At 57.9% G+C, this 20,171-nt stretch overlaps 1 protein-coding gene across 4 annotated transcripts in view; it reads left to right on the top strand.

Moving 5' to 3' along the window:
* The first annotated feature begins 5,990 nt into the window (after window positions 1–5,990).
* SSBP3 (single stranded DNA binding protein 3) overlaps window positions 5,991–20,171 on the top strand; it is a 50,776-nt gene continuing 36,595 nt past the window's right edge. For 3 of the 4 annotated variants that reach the window (XM_072343855.1, XM_072343854.1, XM_072343853.1), the window contains exons 1-4: window positions 6,048–6,236; window positions 6,383–6,455; window positions 6,603–6,664; window positions 6,798–6,882. In XM_072343855.1, coding sequence (XP_072199956.1) covers window positions 6,181–6,236; window positions 6,383–6,455; window positions 6,603–6,664; window positions 6,798–6,882 — 276 coding nt within the window. In that variant the 5' untranslated portion in view covers window positions 6,048–6,180. Of the gene's footprint in view, window positions 6,237–6,382; window positions 6,456–6,602; window positions 6,665–6,797; window positions 6,883–20,171 lie in introns of all 4 variants that reach the window. The other variant, XM_072343856.1, reaches the window with a different exon arrangement.

Raw genomic sequence — 20,171 nt, 5'->3', positions numbered from 1 at the left:
TCGGAGCGCGGCGGTTTCAAGAGGCCCCTTCCGCGCCCGCTCCGCCCCGTGCGGCGCCGCGCTGCGGGCGGGCGGCCCCGGGGGAGCGCGGGCGGCCGGGAGCGGGCACGGAGCGGTGGGAGCCGCGGGAGCGATGGGAGCCGCCGTGCGCCGCCATGGGCAGCACCGAGCTCCCGGAGCGTCCCGGGCAGGCTCTGCCTGCGGGGCTGTCCCCGTTCCCTGCTATAAGTGACGCTGCTGGGTTCGTGATGCGGAGCAGCTCGTGGTGCCGGCACGGCCGTTCGGTGCTGCCCGGCTCCTGCAGGCGCACACGCACGGGGATGGCCTTCAGCCGTGCCGTGTTGGCAGGAGAAACGTGGCCGCCTCGAAGCGGGGCCGACACCGTGGGGTAGGGGCAGGGATAAGGATAGGGATAGGGGCAGGGATAAGGATAGGGATAGGGGTTGGGGTTGGGGTAGGGAGGTGGGGGTGTTCCCAGCCTAGAGCTCTGCTTATTGTTCCCCGCCCAGGCCCCCAGGTTGGCCCCTGCCGTCCCTCCCGCTCCACACGTGCAGGTTGAGGCCCTGCCGCCCTTCCTCCGTGTTCTCCGGGCCCAGCGGTCAGGGCGGGCCTGGCAGCGCTTAGAGCCGACACGGCGCTGGGTGCTGCACGGCGGATGGCAGCGGCCCCGGCCGGAGGCAATAAAGCATCAGGAATGATGCAGCAAAACAGGCTGGAGCTGCGTGGCAAAATAAATCATCCCACGCGGAGGAGGTGGTGTTGTGCCCTGCCTGTCGTGTTGGCCAACAAAGCCACGCCGGGCAGCGAGGGTCGGGCTGGATGCGGCCCCGCACGGTGCCTTCGCTGCTGCCATCTCCTCCCACCTCCCTCACCTTGGAGCCGCCAGCAGTGATAAAATGGCTGTGCCCCGAATTGATGGCGTTTAGCTGTGAATAACTCTTGGAGGTGACGCGACCATCGAGCCGGGGAGGAGGGGAGCTTTGTTTTGGGATACGCTGCGCTGACAGCCCAGCCCCAGCGTGTGCCCCCACTGCTCCCCATGTCCACTGTGCCCCCAGAGCCCCCCGTGCCCCCACTCATGGGGACAGAGCAGCCCCAGCCCGGCTCCCTGCTGACAGGCTGAAGGCTTGTTTCCCATCCTCAGCATGTTTACGAGGAGCTCCATCGCTTTGGCACATCGCAGCAGCCCCTGCGGAGCACATTTAGCACCCCGGGATTGCTGCTTCTCACCGCGTGTGCCTCTGCTGTGCTGCAGTGAGCCCTGGGGACAAGCAGGCACCGAGCAGCACCAGGGCTGGGGGAAGCACCACGCTGGAGCCCCCCCACACACACACACACACACTGCCGCAGTGACATCCATCACAAGTTTCCAAGCCTCATCTAATTTTGGAGGCCTTCAGCAAATCCAGGCGCCGTTGCTGCCAAACGAGGCTGCCAATGCTTCCCTCGGAAAGACGGCTTTGCTCTGAAGGACCCTTCTGGATGGTTTTGCTTTTAATAGCGGGATGGAACCGGGCGGTATCGCTGTGGGATGGCCCGGCTGCGGGGTGAACCTTCCCTTTATCACCCTTCAGCCATGAAAACTGGGAGGTCCGGACCATGCTGTGATGGCTCCAGGGTAAATAATGGGACAGAGGGGCTGAGGGAAGCCAGAGGCGGTGAGGTCGGTGTGCCGGGAGGTGCGAGGGCTTGTAGAAACCCAACTGCTTCTGCAGTTACCCAGCGTCAGGAAAATGAAGCTGAAGTGTGAAAAATGAAAGTGAAAAGATAGGATCCAACCCACGGCTATTTATTCTAAAAATACTGACCTAAATACTTAAGTGCACATATAAAAGTAGTTGTCTTTTCTTATTCCCTGTATGGACTCCCCTGCTTTGGTTCTTGTTTTGCTCAGAAATCAGAGGGATGGGTTTCTCCAGGGCACCCACCCCATCCCTTCTGTGCTTTGCCATATGCCCCAAGACCACCCAGAGCCCCGTGTCAGGCAGGCACACCCGCAGGTGGCTGATAAGGGAGCAGGGATTGATATGGCCCCAGGGTGAGGAGCAGCGCTGGGGTGACTTTACAGAGCCTGTAAAACCTCGACTGCAGGGAGAAAAGGAGCCGCTGGGTCCCTTCCTCACTTCAGCCAGTGGATCTTCCCTGCACTCTTTGCTTTTTTATATGGAAAACCAAAGACACCTAACAGCTAAAAATGAGCAGTTTGGGGCTGTGGCTCTGGCCTGGAGTTACCTGCCTGAGCTCTGGGTTGCATAGGGAGGAGATGCTTAATTGCAACACGTTGCTGGGAGGGAAATGCACGCCTTCCCTGTGTGCTTGTCTGTGTGGAGGGGGAGCTGCAGCCTCAGACCCCAGGAGCAGCGGGGGAGCTGGGGAGGTTGGGTCCTGCAGTGTGCTGAGCACAGGTATGGCAGGGAGGGAGCCAGTGCTGCTGGGGAGGGCTGCTGCATTTTGCATTCACAGCCCATCTATTTTGCAATAACCTCACCGTGATGTTCCCACGTAGGCAAGCCTAAGCTAGCATAGATAATGAAATGGGTTAAAGGAGACAGGAGGAGGGAGAGAAGAGGAGCCAGAAACTCATAGTAAATCAGGGAGAGAACAGGATTACTTGAACTCAAGGGCTCAGCAGCAGGACGAGTTTGGTTTATGCCGAGAGGCTCCATGTTTCCATCCCTGTTTGCCACCAGCAGCGCATCCAGCCAGCAGCCCCCATCCCGGCTGCAGGGGGGCTTGCAGAGATGAAGGAGCTTCTGAGGATCTCCAAAGTGCTGCCAGCCAGGCTGGGTGTGCAGCAGGCTCTGCTCCGTGGGGCAGCACAGGCTCACCCCAGCAGCTCATGGACACTTGGGGACCCGGACGCTGAGGCTCCCCCACCTTTGGCATGGCTTTTGAGGCAGTCCAAACAAGCTAATTAAATTCTGCTCTGCTTAATCAGAGCCATTGAACAGCAGTCAGAAGAAATTAATCCCGTGTTTTATTAGATGCTGTTTGAAGTCGCATTTGGCACCTCATCCTCGGTTCTCATCTCCTTCTGGGGAAGGAAGGAGGACATCTGCAGGGAAGAGCGAGGGTGCAGCAGATGGCAGCGGGGATGATTCAGGGCCTGGAGGAAGGAGCTGCACCTCCAGCAGCACTCCCGGGGAGGACGAGGCACCTCTCCCTGCATCCCACCGCCTCCCCCAACCACAAGGCCGCCAGCCAGGCAGGGCTCCCAAAAATACGTGTTCCTCCACATTGCACGCTAATGGCTCCGTGCCATAGGTCCCACTGCAATTAAAGCCCGCGGAGCGTTAATATGCATCGTGGTGAGGCCACTCTTCCCACAGCTACTCCCTCCCAAACCTGCCTGTCCTGCTGCGCATCCCTGCCCACAGCAGCCTGCCCACGGGGATCCCACCCAGCCTGGGCTCAGCCCGCGGCAGCAGTCACACCTCGCTGTGCCAGGGGCTGCTGCCTTCGGCCCCATGGGCGCTCAGCAGCATTTTCTGCTGCCTTGGAGCTGAGCAGAGCGGGGCCGTTTCGGTGCCTGCCTGGCGGGTACTGCGGGATGCAGAGAAGGAGGCACCCAGCTCTGTGAGCCGTCAGAAGGGAGAGGTTCAGGCAGGCGGTTATTGGGTTGAGTTTGTAATGATTTCTGGTGCCTTCATTGCCACAAACCCAAGGGAAACCCAACAGAGAAACGCCTGAGCTGAGGACATTGGCTCTCCAAGCCACGGGAGCACTCGGGAGGCTTAGAACCACCTGCCGTGACTCGAGCAGACAGCGCTGCTGGCCGCGGGTGTTGGGATTTCTGATTGTAACATTTCTTGTCCTGACCTGCGTTCAAACTTCGCAGAGCCATTTAATTGCGTTCTGCGGTGGGGAAGAGATGAAATTAGTCTCCCTTCTGATCTTGAGCTCAGTTGGTCCAAGGCACTGTCTTATAATCTGCTCAGATCGTCTCGCCATCGGGTGGTGGAAGACACGAGGCCGGGGCTGCAGGGAGGGGTGCAGTTCACACGGGACAGGAGTTCCACCCTTGCTGTCCTGGAGTCAGGCTCCTGGGTTTGCTTGCATAGGAATGGCAATGTTTAGACCTGGTGCCACTTGCAGGAAGCTTTCAATCAAGTGCTCTTCTCCATCTCCCCTAGCAACAGCCAAGAAACAGAGTTGTTCCGGGGGACAAGCTGAGGCAGGGGCAGCACCAGGGAGATGCCTGTCCCCATCCATCCCCGTGCTGGGGACATCTTCCCTGACCTCCCTCTTCAGGCTGGGCACCTGCAGACGGACCTTTGGAGGCAACAAAGCAGGTGGAGATCCCAGCTCCTATTGGATTTCTCATCCCCAATGACTGGGAAAGAAGGGAATTGGTTTTTGTCTGCTCGGTATCTCAGACAATCAATGAGTTAAAGGGAAATAAACTGATGAGCAGGAGTGAACGTAGAGCTCGATGTGCTGCAAAATGCGAGGGGCTGAGCAGCAGCCGTGGCCATCCCGTTTTCTCTGCGTGGGGCAGGAAAGGGATGGAGGTGTGGGCAGAGAGAAGCCCTTTTCTTCCTTTCTTCCTGGCCAAGAGCACAGCACGCTGCGCCCTGGGGACACCAGCATTTTGCTCCTCCGTGCAGAATGTGCTGAATACGAGGGTGTTATTTTTAACAGGGATATTTAGCTCCTCTTTACCCTCATGAAGGCGGTTTACCCTCCACGGCCTCAATCCCAGGGGAGGCTCCCGGTCATTGCCCAGCCCCTAAGAACGGCAGAGGAACAGCGGGATGTGAAGGCTCAGGAGACACAGGCTCAGGAGACACAGGCTCCGTGCCTCGCCGTGACCCGATGCTCAGCCCGGCCTTGCGGCAGGACCGTGTGGAGCACAAAGCCGGGCTGCACTCGCTCCTCCCGCACGGGATCCGACGGCTCCCAGCCTGACACCCCGCGGCCCCTCCGTCGCCATCAGCTCTTTCTGCTGGCTGCGGGGCAGTCGGGCCCAGCTGGGGCAGGTCCGGATGGCCACGAGTGTCCCCGCGGACACAGCAGCTCAGCCCGGCGCTGCCGCTCCCGCCGCACCCGCAGCTCCCGCACACGGCCCCGCTCCGGCCACGCAGGGCCAGGCTCAGCGCCCGCGTGTGACCCGTTACGGTCCGATTACTGCTCGGCCCCCCGGCCCTGCTGTTTCTCTGCGGGTCCGTCTGGCCGGGCGCAGCGGTGGTAGCGGTGAGGCCGGGCTGGAAGAGCTCTTTGAAGGCCTGTTTTTTGCGCCGCTCCGACAGCCGTTCCCGTGGAAACCGCAGCCGGAGGCGGTGCGGGAGCGGGGCTCGGTCGGACCGGGAGCGGTGCGAGGCGCCGGGCACCCACACGGCGCAGCGCCGGGCGAGGAGCTCCGCGCTCCCCGAGGTGGGACGAGGCGGGGAGCGCGGCTCAGGCCACGCGTCCCCGCAGCGCCCGGTCGGAGCCCCCCCGCCCTTTGTAACTGCGGGGATGACAGCATGAGCCGCGCCGCCGCACGCTGCCGAGTCAGAAAGTTTCCGGGGGGTGACCCCAAGCGGCCCCTCGGGGCCCCCGGCTTAACGCTGCGGTGACCCGTCGGCGGTCACACGGCACCGGACACGGCCCGGCCGCGATGCCCCGAGCGGACCGTGCCGGCTGGGCGCTCCCCGCCGCGGGGGGGTCCCGGTCCCGCCCGAGCGCCGCGTCCCGAGGCAGCGCCCCCCCGCGCAGCCCGGCGGGCGGTTTCAAGGCCCCCCTTCCGCTCTCCCCGCGGCGCTGCCCAATCGGAGCGCTCAGCGCGCGGCGGCTCGGCGCCTTAAAGGCGCAGCGCTCCGCTCCGCCCGGCCGTCGCTGCCCGCCCGCAGTGCGGCGCTAGGACCGCGCGGCGCCGCGCTCCCCCCTCCTCCCTCTCCGCCGCGGGAGGCCGCCCGCCCGCCGCTCGCCGAGGGGGCGTGGCCGCTCGATACCCCTCCCCCACCCCTCGGCGATTGGCGGAGCCGCCCATCAATCAGCGGGGGGCGGTGCCCGGCGCGGCCACGTTCGGGTGCGCGGCGCGGCGAGCGGCGGCAGGCGGGCGGGCGCGGCGAGCAGCGGCGGCAGCGGGGCCATGGGGGCGCGGTGGGGGCCGGCGCTCTGACAGCCCCCGGTGCGCGGCGAAGCGGAGCGGGCAGAGCGGCTCGGGCGGGCGGGCCCCCACCCAGCTCGGCGCGGAACATGTTCGCCAAGGGGAAAGGCTCGGCCGTGCCCTCGGACGGGCAGGCGCGGGAGAAGTAAGCGGGGAGGAGGAGAGAGGGAGGGAGCGGGGGGGTGCGGTGCGGGAGGAGCCCGGCTGCGGGCTTTGTGCGGGGCGGGGGCCTCCCCGCCGCCCCCCCCCCCCATCCCCCGACCCCCGCCGACCGCCGCCGGGCTCTTGCAGGCTGGCCCTATACGTCTACGAGTACCTGCTGCACGTCGGCGCCCAGAAGTCGGCGCAGACCTTCCTGTCCGAGGTGAGCCCCCCCGCCGCCCTTTGTGCTCCGCCGCCGCCTCCCGGCCTCCATCTTGTGCGGGGCGGGCGAGCGGCGGCGGCCGGCGGGGTCCCCCCCGCTCGTCGGAGCCCCGCAGCCCCACTGGCGGCCCCTTCCTTTCGCCCGCAGATCCGGTGGGAGAAGAACATCACGCTGGGAGAGCCCCCCGGCTTCCTGCACTCCTGGTGGTGGTGAGTGAGGGGCGCGGGGTTGGGGGGGGGGGGGGGGTCGCGGTGAGTCAGCAGCCCCGGGGCCGTGCCGGGCGCTGGCGGTGAAGGGGCACCCGGTAACCGGGGCTCCCCGCCCTGTGTTTGTGCCACGCAGCGTGTTCTGGGACCTGTACTGCGCGGCCCCCGAGCGCCGAGACACTTGCGAGCATTCGAGCGAAGCGAAAGCCTTCCATGACTATGTGAGTAACAACAAGTTTCTGCTCCTCGCGCTAATGACGGAGTTGGGGCGCTCGGGCTGCTCGGCGCGCCGGTAGCAGCGTGGTTCCGAGCAGCGGCGCTGCGATTTGGCCGTACGGCGTTTCATAACGTTGCAATTATGCAAATGAGCCCGAGCGCTTTATCTTCGGCACTCGGAGCCGTCGGGGCCGCTGGTGGGACCCGGCGGTGGGCAACAAAGCGTCGGCCGTGAGCGCGGCGGTGGGTGGTTGTGAGCCCGCTGCTGGGGGTGTCGTGTCGGTCAGTGCTGCGGAGCCAGCTGGGCACGGAGGGGAGGTTTCCCGGAATGCCATCCGAAAGCCTCGTGGGTTGGTGGGGCTGCTTTGGTTGGCCGGGAACGCGCCTTGGATTCGGCAGCGTGGAGGAACTCGTGGGCTGGAGGTGATGGTGTGGACCTCACCCCGCTGTGGCTGATGGTGTTTGGGCCCTCTGGGCTTTTTGTCCTCATGAAAAACACGTCCCTTCCAACTGTTTCGCTCCAGCTGTGAGTTGCTGGACCTGCTCGCTTGCTTGGAGCAAACCTAGAGGTGCTACCTGCAACACGCTGGTCTCCACCACCATCCTGCATGTAGGGCCACGGTTGGTTGGTGGCAGCCATCGTGGGCCATCCTGTGTGTGCAGGGCCTCCTCAGCAGAGGTGTTGGTGGAACCCAGCGGATGCTTTCCTTCGGGTGTGTTCTCCACAAGCGCCGTGGTCTCGTGGCACGGGGCTTGTTGGTGCTGGCTGCAGGTGGGCTGCCCGCTCCGTCCCGCTGAAGTCACCCAGATCTGCAGCACTGATCTGCAGCGGGAGGAATTTGAATCAAAGGATTAGTCACCTGGCTGTGGGCTTGGAGCGGAGTCAAGCGAGTTTAAATTGTGTAGCAGGAGCTGTTTTTGTCTGCTCCTGGGAGCCTATGGTATGGAAACCATTTTTCCTCCCTTCCCCAGCCTCTCGCTGCCTCGACATGCCTGTGTTGAGCTGCTGGGAGATGTGTGAGGTTGGGCTGGGAGCAGCGCGGGGACCTTCTCTGTTCCTCCAGTTTGGGGAGCAGAGCCCAAGTCTACATCACTGCCCTTCCCTCGATGGATGTAGCATGGAGCTGAACCCCTGTGGGGGTGGGCGGCTTGGTTGTTCCCTGGGGAAGCCAAGCCAGGTCTGTGCTGGCTGTCCATCTGTCTGTCCTGTGGCCACCGTTCCGCTCCCGGTCGCGCCGTGCCGCTTCCTGCGTAGCTGCTTTTTATTTACTGGGTCGGATTAAAATGTTGAACTCCTGAACCGAGGGTGAGAGAGGGCTGACAACACGGAGTTTGTCAGCACATCCATCAGCGCTGGGCTCTGCAGCTTGGCAATGCCTGCCGCTCCTCCTCGCGTCTTTTGGGCCAAAACCCATCTATTTTGGAGCCTGGTTAGGATGGAGCGAGGCAGAAGTGGATCTTCAGGTAGTAAAGCCTTTGCTAAGGATGACATTGGCAGCCAAGGCGTAGTAGTGCTACGTTCTCAGCAACCTCCTAATAATGTCAGAGGATTTAGTGTATTTAGAGAAATTAATCTTTTTTAGCTTGGTAATAATTCTAACAATAGGCATGAGTGCATTAAATGATTCACATAAACTTCTTTAATACATGTTGCTTTAAGCTTACAGTAAATAGATACAATCCTGATTGTTTTAATTCTCTGTGTAATGCAGTTTTGTAACAGCCCCGAGTGTTTCACCTTTTCGGTCTGACTGCAAAGATGTGTCAGGAGGTTTTTGCTCCTCCCTTGGCTTTGCCACACCAGTTTGGTGTCTCTGGGTCTGTTTGGCCTTAAGGTGCATTTGGCTTGGGATGCTTGTGGTGCTCTCCCTGCGTGGAGCACCAAGTGTACTTTGCAGGGCAGGGACCTGCCCGGCTCTAATTTAAATATTGACCAAAGCCAGGAACCAGGTGATAACCCGTGTGCGTGTGAATGGTGCCTTGTTCCCTGGGGCTGGCACATGGACACGGTCCTGCAGCGTTGGGCTGAGCCCTGCTGTGTCCCATGCTGGGGGATGCTCTGGGTGGGGAGCGCGTCGCCAACCGCCCCAGCTCCAAACCCCACGGCGTATCGGCAGCGTGCAGCAGCTCAGAGCGATGCTGGGCCTCCTGCAAGCCCCGGGCTGGGTGGACCAGTGAGTAATTTCATCTGTTGGTTGTGGTTAAAAATATCCCAATATAGGCTTTGCCCCAGATTCGTAAAGCATCGTCTTGAAACCTGGCCAATCGCAGAACTGGCTGTGCAGCGGTCGCCCGGGTCTGTGCCAAACGCCGTGTTTGTTTACCAGAAGGCAATGGGTTTGCCATTGCAACCTGAGGCACAAAGCAGGGGGATGCTGCGGGGTCTGGGGGGTGCCAGCGCTGGGAGGCACTGGCTGCAGAACCGCACGCTTGGGCGCAGAGCGGTGCGCTTCATTAGCGGAGTGTTAACTGGGATTTGCATGCTGTGTAATTTCCATTTCATTTCCCAGCCTAACTGTATGGGAACTGTTAGGAGCAGCAGGATAAATGGTCAATTTCCCCCTTCAATTTTTAATCTTTATTTTTGGCACCTCTCTTGTAGGGGATGCTCTCGAAGTGCCCTGGGCTCTCGCCATGGTAGAGCAGCACTTCTTTCCCAGCTTTCCCCATGGTTCCCCTCCCAGGGCAGGGAGGAGTGGGCTGTGGGTCGGTGTGCTGGGGAGGACACCGTGTTTCTCCCTTTTTGTCTCAGCATGTGTACAGATCTGACTGTTAATGCAGCTAACGTGTGGTGCCGCTTGCAGTTTCATTAGTCAGCCTCTTCCACCACCTGTATCAGAGTTACCCAGAAGTTAACGGCGGCGCTCTGGTTACCTACAGCTGCACGGCACGATCCCCAGCCGCCGTCCAAGACTTGACCTGTTCTACAGGCATTGCCTGACCCACAGCAATTGATTTGGGTGGGTTTTTAGTTTCGCTTTATTCCTATTCCCATCCAACTGGGCAGGCTGCCGGCTCAGTCCTCCAACCCTCTGAGATGCTGTGGGCAGGGGGCAGCTCCACTCTGCCGCCCCCTCTCTGCCTCCCCACTGCCCATTTGGCTGATGCTGTGTGTTGCAGCACCACGCAGTGCCTGCTCCCTCTGTGCCTCCCACGGCCAGCGAGCTACAAAGGGAGCGTGCAGCATGACAGGGGATTTCAGCCACTGCGTTATCTCAGAATTGGCCGATTGATGGTTGCAGTTCAGCGTTTCAACATTGTGAAAGCCAATACAATTTGAGTTAGCGGTGATGACTGCCAGTTTAAATACCGCAGTGAATTTCTGTCAAAGAGCTAATACATAGAAAGGGGAATTGCAGAAAACTTGATCACCAGAACCACTTCAGTCGATTTTGGCCTCCAGCTACAGAAAATGAACTTAAATCTAGTTGACTGTTGCTACATACTTTTTGTGGCATTGCTCTGCCTGGGCGGCCAGCTTGAGTGCAACTTAGGAGAGGAGGATCAGAGTGGTGCTCGGCTACCGGAGGCTTTACTTCATCCTTCCTCTCTTCTGCTACACCCAGCACCCCCATGCAAAAAGAATCCATGCTCACCAGTGTTCAGAATTATGTCTTTGCTGTGGAAGATTTACGTTGCAGCAGCTTCAGCTTGCTTTTAAGCGTGCAACATGGTCGTCAGAGCAGATCATTGATTTATTTCATTTTTTTTTAACCTCAGGAAACCAATGCAGTTCTTTCTCTCTAACTCCTGTCTGGAAGGATGCTGTGCTGTAGCTGGGGATGGCGGTGGTGGTTGCAGAGAAGATGGGGAGCTTGGTTTCTGTGTCTGGCTGGGGACACCCAGGATTTCTTTTACCCCAGTGTGTGACACCTTTCCCATTGGATTCAGATCTCAGTGGAGTTGTTGAAGCCAGAGGAGCGTGTTAGCTGGTGTGGTGTAAGCCATGGTGGGATGACAACCAGGGAGTCTGGAAGGATGTTGGTCCGCCAGCAGTGTTGTGTCACCTGGGGCTTTGAACCCCAAACCTGGCTTCCCCCAGAAGATGCCTTCCAGCTGTGCATTGGGGATGGCATGCAGGAAGGAGTGCTTGGGTATCCTTGGGCTGTGGGGCAGCTGCTTTCTGTGTCAGAGCACTCTGTCCTGTGCTGGCTGCTCCCACAAGTGTGCATGGTTGGTGCAGAACGGCACCTGGTAGGTGAGGCATCGCATTGGGATCTGTGCCGGGTTCGAGTGTGGCTGCTGACTCTCTCAAACCGGGTTGTCTTGTTGTTCCAGGACCACCAAAGGTTGGTGCTCCAAACACCCGTGGCTTGGTGGCTGCACAGGTTTGGGTGCTGGTCACTGTCTGTCTCATCTGTCGTAGAGGTGATCCCCAGCTCTGTATGCACGGTGTTAGTCTGCAGTTATCTTGGCACGTGGTGAGGTGTTGATGTCCAGGTATCTCTGCAGTGTGCTCTTTGGAGCCGGTTTGCTCAAATGCATTGTGTAGGAGGGCTGGTGCTGTTGGGCCAGGATCAGCAGGGTGTGGGATGTGGGTTGGGGACAGAGCTGTGCAGTCCCTGCCAGCCCCACGAGCGTCACCAGAGCCATGAGGAATGACTGCACTGCTCCAGCCCCTTTCTGCGCAGCTGGGCTGCATCCAGACCTGCTGTGCAGGGGCAGGGATCCCCATAGGTAACCAGAGAGAGGAGTTTCCTCCCGGAGTGGCAGGCTGCCAGGAACAGCTGCATAACTCCAACTCCAAATCGTGGTTTTGGGTTGTTTTTTTAAAGAAAAAAAGCAAATAAGTGTGTGCCGGGGGAGCAGAGAAACTTGCTTCTCCCTGCAGTGTGCTGGGCTCAGCCCCCAGTCCTTCTTTGGGGACAGGTAGTGGTTCACCCACGCTGCGTGCAAGCGCCGGTGCCCCTCACAGTGGTGCTTTTCCTGGAGCTCTGTGCAAAGCTGAATTGTTATTTTCTAAGCAATATCTGCTGTTGGTGCAGAACAACCTCCTCTTTTGCACTTCTTGCTGCCCAGGGTGACGGAAACATGCCGTCTCGGAGCAATACCTTCCTGTAGTTGCTATTGATGGAAAAGCCAAGTGTGCTAAACTTGAGGTCAGAGCACTGAGCTTATGTCTTAGTCTTTGACTGGGGAGCCTAAATATTTATCCTGTTCTGTCCCTAATGAAAACAAATTGTCAACAGTTGTTCAGTAACTGACTAAATTAAAATCTGTAATTAGTCAATTAGATTAAAGAGTTGGCACAACCTGATTGTATCATGCTGGTTAGGTTATTAAGAGAAAGGGTGTGATTTTTAATTACTGCATGCTAATTTTGACAGTTTCAAATGGAAACAGACGTTTCCCCCCCCTCCGCTCAGAGTGCCTCTGTAAAAGTAAGGCACTGGAATGTATTTTATGTCAACAAATGGTGTGAAGATGCAAAGTTACTCCGGCTTGAATCCGCAAGGGATTTCCACCAAAAAAGTGGGGGTGGCTGGGAGGAGAGGAAGCCGCCCAAGACACGGCGTGGTTGTTTAATTCTGCCTGACAATGGGAGGCTGGGTGAGTTTGGATGCTCCTCGTGCATCCTGGGGGGGGCACGGGCGTGGGTGTCTCATGTGCTTGCAGGGCAGCGCTTGTACTGCCGGAGCCAACCTGGAGCGGAGCAGCGGTGAGATGCAGCGGAGTGGGTTTTGTGCGTGCGCTTTTCCTTCATTGTTTTGTTTTTAACCTCTATGGCGCTGCCAGAGGGGCTGGCTCCAGTGGAGGCGAAGCCCACGAGGAGGAGGAAGGCCATGCAGGGCTGGTGGAGCGGCTGCATGCGATCCCATTGTCTGCCCCGGAGCTGCGGCCACGTGCGAGGGGACCCGCACACCACGGCCCCCAGCTCCGCACCGCCCTCCTTGCAGCGGGGGGGCCGCGGCCCCCGGCAGATTTGTGGCTCTGGGTAAACACGAGGCTTGTAAACCTTCCCCTCGCTTCCTTCCTGGGGTCCTCACGCAGGAACAAAGGGAGCGAGAGCGAGGGTGTGCGAGGCACCTCGGCTCTTCAAAGCGCGTGGGGAGGGGGCCGAGCCCCCCCATCACTGCCACGGGGAGGTGCGTGAGGTCGGTACAGTGTGTATTGGGTACGAGTGAGGCTTTCCTGTTCCCCTGATCATTTCCTTCCTCACCTTGGAAACTTGGATTTTCTCCTACCTTTTGTTCCATATTTTTTCTTTTAAAGCAGCCCCTGGCTCTATTGGAAACAGCTGCCACGCCGCTTCTGGGAGCTGGGGCTCTTTCTCCTCCTTAATACCATTTGCCATTCCACTGGCCACTCTACCAAATTAAATGGCAACTGGTTGCACAGAATCCTTGCTTACGCAGGAGCAGGCATTGCCCGCTTTGGTGCACCCCATCCAGCTGCAGCTCCAGCACTGTGGCCACTGGTAGGGATCGTGAAGCTCTGCTGCTCCTTTAGCAGCATCGTGTGGGCACCTCAAAGGGGGCAAACCCCCAGCATAGGGGTGCTGGGCTGTGCCTAGCCCTGCTGTGGACCCTTCTGCTGCTGCCCAGATGGTGAAGGCCATGCCCATGGCATAGGTTGGTGTGTGTAGCGTGCTGTCTTCTCGCTGGGGAGGAGACTGTGCTGCTGGTGGAAGACGTGGTGCCTGCAGGGAGTCTGGGCTGCTGAAAAAGTGTATATAAATATAAAAATATCCTACCTGCGCACCCCGAGGAGATGGCAGTAATTGGGTTTTGTGTTTCCAGGCCACAGGAAGGGTTGGTGCGTTCACTGCTGAGAGGTCTCTTGGGGCAGTGATGGGGGGCTCCTGTTGTGGGACAGGGCTGGTTCAGGTGCTGGGCACCATCTCAGGGTGGCTTCTTCAGCCCAGCTGGGGGACGTGAGGCTCCATTGGGGTGAGCAGGCACTGCCAGGTGGAAATGGCTCCTTCCTTTGCAAAGCAGCCCCAGGCTGGCTGGGGGGAGAGAAAACAGCTCTCTGACAAGTAAACAAATACCTCGCTGTGGGCTCGATGGGGTGGTGGTTTTTTTTTACTCCTCCTGCTTGTGGCCGCAAGCACCGGGGCTGTTTGCTGAAGGGGTTGGTGCCAGGAGATGAGTTCAAAGCTACAGCTGTGCCGTTGGGTGGGGAGGGGGGGATTTCCAAAACACAGGGCAGGTTCTGGGCTGCTTCCTGTACATGGTGGGCCTGAGCCGGTGCCGCCAGGGCTGGAGGGTGGCTGTGGGCAGTGGGGCACTAAGGAGTTGCCTTAGGCCTCTTGTGGGAGCTGCCCTTCAGCTCCATGTGCTTACACTATTATTATTATGGAGGAGGACTGCTCAGTCTCCCTGATGTCAAAATTAAGCAAAATACGTATTTAATGCACATCTGTGTGTATGTGGGGCCTGCTGTCAGGGACTGGCTGCATGGGGTGGCCCAGCAGCAAGGCCCTTGGGCTCCAGCATGGAACCGAGCTGCAGGCCGCCCCATGCTCCTGCTTCATGGCCTGTGGCAGGGCAGATGGCTGCAACAGCTCTTTTCTACCCCCACACAGACCTGTGAGGCCCCCTGGCTTGGGCAAAGTGTCTCTATCCCCATGCTGAAGGCGTGCTGGAGTGAACCCACAGCCCCTGCTAGTGCTTTTATTTTCCTTCCCCCTCCGCCTTTCTACTCTTTCTGCCTCTGACAAGCACAGTCACAACACCAATCTGGGTGTTTTGACTTGGTTTCTGCGCCGTCGGCAGGGTAACAACGACACAGCTCTGTATGTGGGGCTTTGCTTGGGACCCTTCTCATCCCCCTGCAGATGCAATTAAACCTATAGGTTCATCAGCCGTCTCTGATGATGTGGGGGCAGGGCCAGGAGTCCCCCAGCACACTGTGCATGTTCTCCCCATACCCATCTATCCATCTGGGTCTGAGCCTGCCAGGCTACTGCCCCACAATGCTGTGTGAGGCAGTGCCACCGCAGCCTGTGGTGTCAAGATAAAGTCCAAAGGAAGACCTCTAGCTGTGTCTTAAGCTAACATTTTCTTTCTAATTTTTTTTTTTCTAATGTTTCTGCATAAACCCTTCAACATTTGATCTCGAGCGTCTCTCCTCCCAGGGTGCAGCAGCTTTCTGTAGTGAAAATGAGCTCTTGCTGCCCGGCCTGGCCGCCTTGCATAGTTTCTGGGTGGTTGGGCTTTTTCTGTCCTCTTTTTTCCTCCAGGTCTTGAATAACCTCACCAGGCTGATCTCGCACCTCTGATGAGCGTGTATATATGTATATTTAATACAAACAAGCTTCCAAAGCAGAGGATGCGCTGCAGTGGCTCTGGCATGTAGTTGTGCTCCACAACAAGGTGCGTGTCCTCTGGCCATGCTGTGGGTGTGATGCTGGTGCTCATTTCCCAGAAGAGCACAAGTCCCTCATACCTGGAGTAGTTTGATCCTGCACCCCAGAGAAGTGAGTCCCTTGTGCATGGGCTTGTTTGGTCTTCTACCATCGAACCTCTGACCCTGTGGGCAGCCCTGGGAATCAGCTGCCTGCCTGGAGTGGGGCTTTGCAGATGGAGAGGTTTGTGATGTGTGTGCACAGGAAGGGGCAAGGTGCTCCCTGGGCTGGCCGGTCAGGCAGTAGCACAGTGCTGTGCTTGCCATGGGTGCAGCCAGGCCCCCTGGCAAGGTGTGAATCGCACCCATCTCTTTTCATGAGCTTTGTGGTGTTTGTGGATGTCTTAGCCCTGCTCCAGACAGGAGAGCAGAGGTTCATCCTCCCAGTGCTGCTGGGCTGCTTGGCACCAGCGTTGCTCAAGTTTTCTGTAGCAGCCCTTGTTGTATCCTACCCCCATGGTCAGTGGTTCCTGTGTGCTTGGGAGGGAGGTACTTTGGGAAGCATGTGAGCTCCTTTCTGAGGAGCAAAGCCCAATGCTGCACGCTGTCTGTTTTGGGATCCTCGTGGTGCTTTGCTGCTGGGAACTGTCTTCCACCTCTGGGTGCAGCAGGCTGCAAGGCATGAACCTGAAGGCATGTTTGGTCTCACTGGGGCCAACCTACCCCAGGTTGGTCACCAGCAGTGCTTGGTCACCTCAGGGTGGCTTTCAGCAGATCTGTATTTGCTGGAAGTGGGAGCTGCAAGGAAATAAATGATAGTCCATACTGCACACAGGTATCTTCAGTCTGGTTCAAGGGTAGTTTTCCATGAAAAAACAATTGCTGTTTTGTTCCATGCTGGACATGGCTGTGTTGTTGATGCCCAGGTGCTTCAATCCTTTGCTCTTCTCTATTTGGAGAGGAGGTGTTTGCTGGGGCTTCTTTTCATCGTTTAAAAACACATTTGCTTGGTTGTCCCGGAGCCCTTCTGGGTGTTGTGGCATGTCCTGACAGCTTGTCTGTCCTTACCTGCAGTCATCAAGGAGTTTTCAACATGACTTATATAAAGCCTTTGTACTTGGATTGCTCCACCGTGCTGCACAATGGGTTCTTTGTCATTGTGCCAGCTAATTAATTTTAACTTTCACTGTTGCTTCAACGTGGTACGCTGTCCTCCTGGTCCATCTGAAGCATTCCCCCCCACCATAAGCATTTTCCAGCTCTTGGAGCAGTTTGACTTGTTGCTGCAAGCGAGAGAAGCCAGCTGGCCCCACTGGTGCTCATCTTCTGGGGGAAGGAGCTGCCCTCACACGTGCATCAGTTGGGGGCCATGGGGAGGGGGTGAAGAGAGCCATTAGGAGGCTGTGCTGAAAGTAACTTTTCTCCAGTGGCTTATTTCTCCTGGCTGGCAGCTGAAGGTCCCCATGGATAACATCCTCTGATGAAAATAACAGGCTGTCGCTCCCTGGCTGGTGATTGGCATTGTGCTCATCTTGCTGGGAGGGGGGGTGTATGTGCAGGTTGCATCTCCAGGACAAAAGCCCTGCTGCATCGCTCCGCTGCGGAGCTTGTGCTGGGGAACGTGGGTGCAATTGGGTTTAACGATGATTAATTCTGGAGGACTGGGGTCTGTCTGTCTGCGTGCTGGAAAGCAGGTGTTTTCCTCTTGCCTTGTACATCCTGTGCACAAACATCTGCTCTCGCTGTGCTGACACCAAGCTCGGCGTGCTGTGGCATTGGGGTAGCTTTTCTGTAGCCCCAGGTCTTCACTTGGCCATAAGGGATGGAGACACTGACACATCTTCTTGGTGATGCTGTCTTGTGCCCAGAGAAAGGACCAGGAGGAACAGAGCACCAGCTTGGTGTCCCCCAGCCTCGTGGGTCGTGCCTGGAGAGTGGCACAGGATGGGCGCATGTGGGTGACCTGGGGTATTGTTTTCCTTCCATGCAGGGGGGAGGGATGGAGGTCTTTGCATGCATAAACATGAACTTAATTTGAACTGATGGGTTTTGTCTGCACATTGCCCAGCTCTGCTGCGGTGGAGGGGAGCTCCCCTTGGTTCAGGGTGGGAACGGCGGCGGGTCAAGGAATATGAAATTGATGCCTTTGTGTTTAATCTGGTTATAAGGACAGCTATTAGAGATAATGAATTTTGCCTGTCCCCATCGTTGTAATACAAGAACCTAGATGTCTTTCAACACAGAGAAGGTCACTCCTCTTTATTTCTGGTTGTAAATTTTGCTGGTTACAGATGTTTGGTGTTGATAGATGCAGCTAAGGAAGCTCCTGCGAGCTGCTTGGTGTGGTGTTGGGCAGGTGAGAGCGAGGAGGGCAGCGCCATGGACCCTTCCAAGGGGCTTCCATGGGCCTTTTCAGCTCATGTAGCTGATGGGAAGAAGGGAAAGTCTCCTCACCACAGGGTTGTGACTGCAGGAGCCCGGGCGGTGCGTGGGGTCTCAGCACCCCAACAGCTGCATTGGTGGGGGTTTAACAGGGATTGCTGCACTTTCCCTGTGCGGGGGCTGGGGAGGGGATGAAGAAAGGAGGCTCCAGCAATGTTCAGCACGTGGCTCGGTGCAGAGCGTCGTGCCTGCCTGCTGTTCATGCCTGCAGCAGGGCAGAGCCAGGAAACCACGTGAAAGCAGCGCCTAAAGCTGCTGTGCGGGTTTGTGCGCTGCGAAGCCCGGCTATCACACGGTTAATTTTCTCCATCCAGCGTCTTCTGCTCCGGTGCCAGCGGAGGCTTTTCCTTTCCTAAGGAGACTCCGGCTCTGGCGCAGAGCAGATGCTGGGGGGGCGGTCGCCGCCTGCCCGCAGGGTTCTGCCGGGGCCGTATCCACACCCGCCCGGGTGCAGCCCGCTGATAAGCCCCCGGCACGGCTCCCGGCCCCAGCTGCACCCCACGAGCTCCCGGACGCAGCCGGGGGGCCTTTCCCCAGCAGCGCAGGGGTGCGGGGAGCCGAGCTGCATCTGCCTGCCCTTTCTTATATTGAAAAGGCAGCACGTGCTTTTCTGCCTCCCTGGCCCCGCTTCCCTCCTCTCCTCCAGGCACTTCTCCCCCCGCGCTCCTGATTTATGCTGTTCCACATTTTCTCCTCGTTTCCATGCCTTTTTCTCCCCTCCCTCTTTTTTTTTTTTCCTTCCCCTTGTGCTGCCTGTGCGTTGCCTTCCTCCTTTTTTTTTCCCTACTGTTGTTCAGCAGCTTTTCTCATTTTCCCAATATTCGGTGCTCCCTGCTTTTGTCTGTCCCTCGTGGATTGTTATCCTCCCTCCCAGGACCTGTGCATTACACTGGGATGCTTCAACTTCACTCTCGCAGAGCAAGAAAACGCCTTGAGTGCACAGCGTGTTGTTTCCCCCTCCCTCCCCAAGGCCCTTCATACCATTAACGTGCAAGAGGTCGCTTTTCCCCGCAGCGCATTGAATTCCTGGAAAGCCTCCTAAAATCCCAACACCAGCACCGGGCAGGATTTGCCCTCCCTCCCCCCATGGCACAACAGCAGCAGCCTGGGGCTCTCTATGGGGAGGGGATCCCATCCTGGGGTGCAGCATTGGCCATCTGTCCCCTTCCCACCCCACGTCTGGAGGGCAACCAGAGGTGCTGAAAGTTGGTTGGTTGGTTTGATTATTTGGGCTTTTATATTTATTTATTTTGCCTTGTTTGTCCCCATTTCATACGGCACAACCCGACTTTTTTGTTTGTTTCTTCCCATTGCCTTCCCAGGCACATAGAAAGTTTGCTGGGTTTCTCCTGTGCGTGCATACGCTGAATAATTTTATTAGCCTACTGGAAGGGGGCCAGCATAGTGTGCAGCCAGTGGGGCAGCTCTGGGGCACGCAGCTTTCATTTCAGTCCCCCCCCTTTATCCCCCCCCATCAGGTTGTGCTGTCAGCATAACCTTTTTTGATTTATTTTTTTAATTTTTATTTTTTAATTTTTTTTTTTATTTTTTATTTTGCTCCTGAAAGGGTTAAAAATTATGGGGAAGTTCAGCTAGCACTTGCAAGATATGGTTGCCTTAGCAACAGGCCTCCTAATCTGGTAGGTGACCTGAGAGACTGTGGAAGATGCAGGGCTCGGTTTGGCATTTCATTATTTCATGAGGCTGCGGCTCTCCAGCTGGTTGGCTCCCAGCACCCGGCGCCGCGGGCATTCCTCGGCACGGCCCCGGGGGCCCCGCCACCCCCTGGCCCCAGCTGCCCTGCCCCAGCCACGCTGCCCCCCTGGCATCTCTTATTTTGGGGAGGGGTGGGGGATGGGGGGGATGGGGAAGGTTTCTCTTAAGCTGTAGTGGGGCCTCCCAGGAGCTCAGGTGGTGGCTGTGCTACTTTTGGGTGGCACATAGGCTTTCTTGTTTTGCTCTCTCTGAAGGGTTTGTTGGTGTGGCGATGCAATGTGTGTCCCCCCCGCCTTGTTTTGCAGCTGGAAATGTTCCCACAAGCATTTCTGAAACCTCAGAAACCTGGTTTCTCCCATTCTACCCTGATCTACTGCTCAGAAGTGGACGTTTTCCATGGGGAGCTGGGGCTGGAGCACAACACATTGGGGCACAATGGGTCTGCAGCAGGCAGGGAGAGGCAATGGGATAAGTGATGAAGTGATGTCCTACTCTAGCTGTGATGTTTTGGGGAAGAGGCCCTGGCACTGCAGCCCGGAGAAGCTGTGGATACCCCATTCTTGGAGACCTTCAAGGTCAGGTTGGGTAGGGCCCTAGGTGGTGTGATTGGTGGGGGGCAGCCAGCCCACAGCAGGGGTTGGAATTGGGTGAGCTTTAAGGTCTCTTCCAACCTGAGCCGTTCCATGATTCTAGGTACATCTTTTGTGCAGCACGGTGCGGTGTTGTTATGCTTACTCTAGGCTGTGTTTTAATGGAAGCCTCCCAGAAGTTGGCTTCTTGCAGCATGTTCTTTCCTTTGCTGTTGCGAGCGCTCATGCAAAGCTGCAGCTGCCACTTAAGAAACTGC

Source organism: Excalfactoria chinensis, chromosome 8, assembly GCF_039878825.1.
Source record: "Excalfactoria chinensis isolate bCotChi1 chromosome 8, bCotChi1.hap2, whole genome shotgun sequence".
NCBI lineage: Eukaryota > Metazoa > Chordata > Aves > Galliformes > Phasianidae > Excalfactoria > Excalfactoria chinensis.
Note: the sequence above shows the minus strand (reverse complement) of the source record. Positions and strands in the feature narration are given on the sequence as shown.